General features: G+C 58.4%; 2 protein-coding genes across 2 annotated transcripts, besides 2 other annotated features; both read right to left on the bottom strand.

The window, feature by feature from the left end:
- Positions 1 to 444: part of a repeat region that runs on past the window's edge.
- A 1,010-nt stretch (positions 445 to 1,454) lies between these two features.
- Positions 1,455 to 2,014: a repeat region.
- A 481-nt stretch (positions 2,015 to 2,495) lies between these two features.
- LPMP_221580 (phosphoinositide-specific phospholipase C, putative) lies at positions 2,496 to 4,634 on the bottom strand (the record flags this gene model as incomplete). The annotated part of the gene is made up of 1 exon (XM_010700857.1): positions 2,496 to 4,634. The coding sequence occupies one exon, from the start codon at positions 4,632 to 4,634 to the stop codon at positions 2,496 to 2,498; it is 2,139 nt and encodes a 712-aa protein (XP_010699159.1).
- Positions 4,635 to 5,354: 720 nt separating this feature from the next.
- Positions 5,355 to 7,784, bottom strand: LPMP_221570 (hypothetical protein; the record flags this gene model as incomplete). Its single annotated transcript, XM_010700856.1, has 1 exon — positions 5,355 to 7,784. One exon carries the CDS (start codon positions 7,782 to 7,784, stop codon positions 5,355 to 5,357), a length of 2,430 nt encoding a protein of 809 aa, XP_010699158.1.
- Positions 7,785 to 8,045: the final 261 nt, after the last annotated feature.

Raw genomic sequence — 8,045 nt, 5'->3', positions numbered from 1 at the left:
CACCGCGTGCGTTGCCAGAGCAGAGGCCAGGCAAGGCGGTAGCAAGAGAAGTGTCAAGGAACGGGGGCGCCTCCGCGTCCTGGAAGGCTATAGAGATGCGGTGAAGAGCGCCAAAGAGCAGGATCCTAGTAATATTCTAGGACCTCGCACAAGCCTCTGCGGGGCGTAGTGCTGCGGATGGTAATGCTGTAAAGCACGCCTGTAGCCATCCAAACATCTGAGCGACGGCAGTCTCACGCCGCGTGGTGCATCTTTGCCCCAGCAGCTGCGACACACACGCAACACCCTCGCCTTTCACCGTTGCCTGTGGTCACTGCCTTGCCACAAAAACGCTGTGATGTGCAAGGCAGTGGTGGACGTGTGTGCTTGAGCGGGCGGTCTGAGCGACTCATCGTCGTCTGGAGCGCGCAGCAGGCCTCGCTTCGTAGAGCACGTGGGAGTGCGGGCAGTCGCACGCATCAGACGCGTCATAAGGGGCGTTCCCGAGAGGCGTGGCATGGAATACATTAACAAGCGACAGCAACTCGACCTCGCCCGGAACAGAGGCCACACCTGCAAAGCCTTCCGTATCCGTGCTGGGGAGCGTGTCGACTGGCGGCAGCAGCACCGCCTCAGTGGTTGGACGCGCCTCGTTCGATGCAGGCCCGACACTCGCGCACTCCACCATCCTCACACCTCCTCCTGTTGTGATAACGTTTTCCTGTGGTGGCCTCCCTTGCAGCGAGGGAGTCTGCACAAAGGCGGGGGGATGGGAAGGGGGCGGGAGACGGGGCTCTGCGGCTGGGAGCCGGGAATCATCGGGGCAGAGACACGGAGAAGGGGGAGGGGGGCAGAGAGGACGAGAGGACGAGAGAGAGGCGAGCCGACCAACGCCGGCAGAGAAAAAAAGAGAGGAGAAACGGAGAAGAGAGCACTGGGAAAATGTTCCGAATGCCCACGTCTATGTGTGCGTGTGTGCAGAGAGGCTGTGGTTCCTCCGCACATGCAAAAGAAGGAAGGCTGAAAGAGAGAATGATAGAGAGAGGCAATGGGGGGAGCCTCCCGTGTTCTGGGCTTTTTCCGCTCTATTTGTTTCGATTTCAGCGAGCGGATGGAAGAGAAAAGGAGCACAAAGTGGACACAGTCAGAGGTGCCTGTGGGCTGTTGGGAGAGTCGAACGAAGAAACGAAATGAGCTTGTGTGGCGGTGTGTGCGGGTGTGAGTACGTGGGGAATGCGAGGAGAGGCATTGCACCTTCATCTGTGGGCGTTGGACAGGTATATCATACACACACATACACACACACACACACACACACACACACACACAGACGCAGAGAACAAAGGGGAGAGGAGAAATGGGCGTGGAGGAGAAGGGGAAGGAGAGAGAAGCCTAAGGTTGGAAGAGAATAGGAAAAAGGAGAGGTAACGCCGCAGTCGTGGCGCAGAGGAGAGGGACCTCCGACACAAAGAGGCTCTTTTCCAACGGGTCCACTCTCTGTCGCACAAAACGAGTCATACTCCACTCTTCCCCACAGCCTGTCACACACCCATCTCCCGGTGCGAAGCGGCACTAGATGTGCGTTACAGCAAGGGGCCAACTCAGCCATCTCAGAACCGTCCCTGCGTCAAGCTCTACCCACCAGCATCCGCTCTGCAGGCTGCCTCACAGCCGCTCCCACTATTCTGGTCGCCACGTGGTACACCTATCGGGGTGGGGCATGCTCCACACATCACTAGGCTGTGAAGGCTGGGTGAAATACGCTCGAGTCACGCAAGCATCTCGCTCATCATATGGGTGGTAGAGACGTAGTCGCTGTCGCAGGTCGCTCCGACGCAACACCATCCAGGACCTGACTGCCGGCATCAGAAACGATACACTGCTTTGGCCTCCTTCGTGTCGTAGGTGCTTAAGTTTGTCACCATCAGAAGTAGTTTAGCATTGGCAGGGAGAGAGGAGCTGCTCGGCACTCCCACAGAGTCGGGGCGCTGGGCCCTGGATACCACGCTGTGAGGGGTCCCCTCGTCATCAGGGGCCAAGACACCGCGCGTGAACGATAAAAGAGAGAAAAACAGCGTTCGATGGACCCTGTCCGCAGCTCATCGTTCTGCACCCTTTGCTTGTAGATGGCGGCGGTCACTGAAAAGGAGGTGGGCCGCCGACGATGAACACACGCACGGACTTCGAAGATACACTGATTCGAGGCCGCGCAGATTCAACTCCAAAAGCCAGGTGAAAGAGAGGAGAGAGATCGGGCTCTGTCAGTAAAGCCTCCGTTTTCCTTGGCGCGAGGCGGTGTGTGCGGAGAGGTGGAGCACAAGCTAAGCAAACGAAGAGATGAGTTTCAAAAGAAAAAAGGACACACATTGACGCACATGCAAACGTACGCGCATGCGTATGACCTGCATACTCGCTTATCCACTCTGGAAGAGCGGAGGGCTGCCCCTGAGCGGAGGGAGGGGAGAGAGATGGTGAGATTTGCGCACATCTCAGCTAAATATATATGAAAATGCTGATTAAAACGACCCTGGCTCATCCGTATAGTCGATGCGGCACACGAGAGAGCTGCCGGGTATGTTGTAGCCGGCGTGGTCATTCAGGGGCACCTTGCGGAATCCTTTGCGAAGCACACGCAGAGGAATGACGGCATCTGCGAGCAGTTCAGATGGGCTGTACTTATTGCGGTCGTGGATCTGGAGCACAAGGGTTGTCATGGACCACCGGTGCACCGTCCATGTCCGCTCCGTTTGCCCCGCACCGCGCCAGACGGGGTGAAAGCCGTTGTTGTGGATCGTGTGCGTGCTCACTGGCGTGCAGTCCACGCCAGGGCCCTCGAGAAACATTGTCACAAACGGATCAGAAATGTCTGACTTGCTTGCCTTCGGTGGCTTCGGAAGCGAGAAGCCCGAAATCACCTCCACTGTTAGCAGCCGCGACTTCTCCGCCACCGCTGCATTGGAGCTGGTCATGGGCCGCAGGTAGTCCGGCTTCAGGAGGTACCCGCAGAGGCCGTTGTCGAGGAAAAAGCCGCGGTTGAGGCGCCAGCCCAAGGTGGTAGTGGACTGCCAGTTAATAGACACCATATGGCACCCACACTCCCAGTAAAGCTGCGGATTGTAGTTGCTGCTGTCGAAGCGCGAGCCAGCGGGATAGGTTCGACTGAGGTACGTGTCGTTGATGCGCACCAGTGCGTCGCGGTTCTCACGCGCGATGGCCTCCACTTTTCCCTCTGAGTACGAGGAGCAGTGGTACGGCTGCCTGTCCAACAGGTATGATAAGTCCTTGACGCCCTTGTACCCACTGGCCTCAATGGAGACAATGGCTGACAGCTTCTCCGACACCTTGATCACATCCTTCTTGGCCTTCTTACGAGCCGCCTTCATCGCCAGGTAGTCAATGCTGCCTGTGGTCGCCACCGAGTCCGTCTCAGCGTCGTCATATTTGTCGATGCCCAACTCACCAGGAGAGAAATCACCGCGCTTTGTCTTTACGAGGATTTTGTATTTCAAGTTGTTGGGCGAGAAGAGTATGGTGGGCCTCACACCGGCGCCCCACGAAGGTTGGAAGAGCAGCGAGCCCAGTTCTTTTTCGAGAATCTCCGCCATCCTATCCTGCTGAGCCACCGAAGCGTGCACCTCCAGCGAGAGTATCACGGGGTATGGCGAAGTGGTGAAGGCGTGCTGGCGAATCACTGTAATGCAATCTCTGAAGGCGATGCGAGAGGTGGGGGTGTAGCCGTGGTGCACAATCGGCTCACCATGAGGGCCGTTCCAGCAATCGAGCTCCACGCACCGGCACCCGTCGAGAAGTACCCTTTTATACATCTCTGGAGAAGACTTGCTCGTGAGCTGGTCGCCAGTGAGGTATGTGTTGTGTGAAGTGTTGATGAAGTAGCAGGAGATCGTCTGGTCCATGTCGTGGTAGACCTCCTCGAGCTTCTTCTGCTCCATCGCGGAGTCGAAGTGGGGGCTCATAAGATACGCAACGAAGTTCTTCTCAGTGATGCCGTCCGTGTCGACGCAGCCCATGAGAGCGAGCTTCTCGTTGAGCGTCTCGGCATCACAGTTCTCACCTTGGACATCGAAGAGAAACCTGGCGAAAGTATCGCGCGAGATGGTCTCCCGGTCGCCTGCTAAACCTTTGAAGACGTAGCCAAGCTCCTTGAAGCTCACGGCGTCCGAGTACACTCTCGTAAAATCGGCGAAGGTGATCGTATGGCGCTTGTCGTCCTTGAAGGGTTTCAGGATTTCTTCAGTCAAACCCTTCGAGAAGTTGAGCCCCCCCACCAGGCGCTTCATCTCCGAGTAGCTCAAGTCGCCGCTGTTGTCTTTGTCGTACGCCATCCACACCTGCATGATCTTGGCAGTCGTGGGATCCGGTGCCACCTTGGACGTGTTCCTGGACAGATACCTATCAAACGCGGCACTTGTGCTCACGCTGCAGCTGCACGAAGAGATTAAGACATCGTTCACCTCTTCCTTGCTGCAATGTAGCATGCTGTGGAGCGCCACTCGCAGCGAGGCGAAAAAGAGGGCAGACTCATTCTCGTTTGGGTTGTGGATGGAGAAGTAGTTGTCTGTAAGCGCCGTGAGTGCCGGAATGTGCTTGGTGGCGCGCTTGTCGAAAGTGTCCACTTTGCTGCAGAGGGCTCCCATGGCTAATGAATAGATAGGCAAACACGAAAGCGAGCGCGCTGAAGAAAAAAAAGGAAAATAGCGAAACGAAGGGTGAGATGCATATAGGAAGTAGAACAGCAGCGAGAAGCACACAGGGGAGAGGAACACGCACACAACGTGCACCCTGCGTATGTGCGAAGCGGGTTTGCTAAATGGTGCCGCTGTGCTGCTGCGTGGGAAGTGGTGGATGCTGCCCTGTGATGTAGAGCGTAGGCGGAAAGGGGGAAGAGAGGGGTAAGAAATGGGCATGGTGTAGGAGGGAGACATGGGAGAAGTGCAGGACGGAGCGCACGTAGCTGGGCCACGCGCACGACTCAGTGCACAGGAGGAGCAGCGCTGGTGGCACCCAGTTATGGGCAGAAGAACTAGTAAAAAAAAAAAAACGTCGGCGCACGAGGCAGGCACACAGCAGGCAGACTGAAAAGGCAGCGCCGCTACTTTTCATGTGCCCACGCGCAGCATGGCGATGAACATCCTCACCAATGGGAGCACATGTGCGCCCATACGCGTAGACACATACCAAGGGGCATCTGTCCTCAAGCTCTGACGAAGGGCAAAGAAAAGGGGCGTCAACGCAGAGACAGAGGACACACGCGTCTTCTCCCGACGTTTCACCACGCCCCACCAGACCATGCGCCTTGTGCTGAGGTGGAGAAGGGGCGCGGGGAGATGCATTTTCGGAGATGCGGCAGTACGCCCTCAAAGGAGCACGCGACAGGCGTAGGACAAGTGCGGCAGTCCACACGTGGAGCACGCTAGCACAGGCTGAAGCCCTCTCTTGCAGTGAAAGCAAAAGAGAACGTCGATAGGTCGATTTGGCTTCCCGCACGTTTCACACGTCCACATCTGTGCCTTGGCGCGGCACTCGCAGGCCGAGTCAGGACGCCCCCTCCCGCAAGAGAGACAGTGCGCGCACCAGCCGTAGTTCCACTGGCCACACGGTGCAGCGTCCTCTGCCTCATGAAGGCAGCGCCAGACGTGGTTGAGTGGTGCGGCACCAGCCTCGTCCCGCAGCAGCGCTTCCATCTCTGGACGAGGGAAATGGCACCGCTGGCAGTGGTACCCTGTCTGCAGCCCTGTGTGGTCGCAGTGGCTGCAACGGAACACGTAGTGCTCATTCATGCGCTGTACTGCATTACAGTGGAAAAAGGAGCCGCTTGTAGAGATGCTGGAGGGCTTCACCGTGTGCGCGCACAGCATGCAGTGGCGGGAAAAGGACGGCGAGTAGAGCACGAGATCGTCGCGGGGGTGGGGGCACTGGCACTTCGGGCAGAGGTGCAGGGAAAGCGCTCTCCCATCCACGGTGAGCAGAACACGACGCAGTGAATGAAGGGAGATGCGTGCATCGCAGCCGGCACATGTGTACTTGTGGTGGTGTGCCCCGGTGCCGCACCTCCTGCATGTAAGGCGGCACGGGTGGTTAAGGGCGCTGCAGCCGCATTTCCACGGCACAAACGATACCCACAGCGCACCGGTCCGCCTTGGAGTTTTGCAGGAGCGACATGAAGACCAAATGGAGTAGTTGAAGTCGTCGCAGTCCACGCAGTGCCACAGGTACAGCGGCTTGTCCGGGTTGGGCGTAAAGCACTGAGGGCAATGCAGCCCGTTGCCGCTGTATGTGGCGTGGCAGTGGGCGCACGTCACTGTGCTCTCACCTTCCTGACGCTGCTGCTTGCAACGGGCGCAGACACAGCCTTCGTCCGTGACGAGTCCGCACTTGGCGCAGATGGAAACGTTAGCGTTGATGGAGGCGACCAGGCGGGGGTTAGGCCAGCCGCACGAGCAGGACTGCGCTTTGCACGGTGCGTGGTGTATGGCGCGGCACTTCTGGCAAACCCACGATGCTGCTGACTGCCGCAGGCACGATATGCAGCGCTTGGAAGTGCAAGGAATCACCTCCCCGCACCCGCATATCCACCAGTAGGCGGGTGCGCTGCCGAGTTGGAAGTGGTCCAGAGCGCGAGCAATGACGGGATTGCTGTGCAGCTGGACACCACTCACATGCCGCTCGCGCAGTAGCGTCTTCATCACGCGCAGCAGCTGCTCCGCTTCTCCTTGTGCTTCTAGTCGGTGCTGCCGCCAGAGCTCCGTCAGTACCGTGCCGACCCCGTCCAGAAGCCACAGAAAACTAACGGACGTCTGTTCCTGCATGAAAGTACAGAAGTCGCCCACCAACTGAATAACTTCGGGGTGAGGCAACGCGCTCACCGCGGTGGCGACGTGTCGGATTACCTGTAAAAAACTCTGTCGGTCCACCGCCGCTGCATGGCCACGCTGAGCGCACAGGTGATAGGCCTCGAGAAGGCGTCGATGGTCCTCCTGTGCAGGAGGAAGTGTCAGTGCTCCTTTCAGAAGCAACACCCAAACAGCGCGCAGATCCTCCGGGTTGCGCCCAAAGAGGCGGAGGGCGTCGCTGGCCACCGTCTTCATTCGCTCCCAACCAGCTTTTGTCGCCTGCTGAGACTCCGCGGCCGCTGTTGCATCAAGGACGGCGCCGAGCAGTCGTACGTAGAACGAGACAGGTAACTTTGTCTCGGCAGCAGGCACGGCCTGCAGGAGCGCCTCTAGGCAATCGTGAAGGTCAAAGCCCCGCCCGGACTTCGCGTACACGCGAGACCACTTGTTCATTAGCGTCGTCCAGCGCACAGAGACAAAGTCGAAGGAGCCGCTGCGGGCAGCGCCACCACGCAATGACGGCAACAAGACGTCGTGAAGCAGGCTGTGCATAAGGGCAAAAGTTCGCTCGCTGAAGAAGTTGTCGTTACTGAGCAATGCGTGCGCGCACCGCTGAAAGTGCTGCGCGTCAACAGTGCCCGTGTGCGTGCGGAGTGTGCAGACTAAAATAGCACGAAGGACGTCAGGTGCGCAAGGGACGGAAAGCAACGTGCACGCCACGTCGAGAGACAATTCGCGGCCGTTTGCCAGCTCCTTGGAAACCAGCAAACCGGCGTTGGGGCTCGCAGAGGTGACAAGGTTCACGAGGCGGATGTCATCGAGGAGATGGTGGTGCTTCAAGGGAAGCTCGAGTACCAGCTGCATATCCGCTTGATAGTAGCGAACAAGGTGCCAAGCAGCATCGACGCACCGCCCCTGCACCTCGACTAGGCGCCCCCTGCACGGATTCAGCATTGTGCGCTGCTGCTGTAGGTCGGCGCTCGCAGACAGCGCGTCAAGCAGCAGTGCGTGGCCCGTCTCGGGAGAGAGCAGTGCAGGATGAGTGGCGTACCCGAGCAGCAGAGCCCGAAACGGTACTTGCAATGGGTCCCCAGAGACTGTGTTGCCGATGAAGGAGCTGGGGCTCACTGGCACACGCGTGTGCTCTGTCAGCTCTCGACTCCACAGAGGCGAGTCACCGCTGTGTAGTGCTTTGGCGCATCGGGGGTAGTGCGA

The sequence above is a fragment of the Leishmania panamensis genome (assembly GCF_000755165.1).
Source record: "Leishmania panamensis strain MHOM/PA/94/PSC-1 chromosome 22 sequence".
NCBI classification, from domain to species: domain Eukaryota; phylum Euglenozoa; class Kinetoplastea; order Trypanosomatida; family Trypanosomatidae; genus Leishmania; species Leishmania panamensis.
The sequence above is the reverse complement of the archived record's forward strand: the minus strand, read 5'-3'. Positions and strand labels throughout refer to the sequence as shown.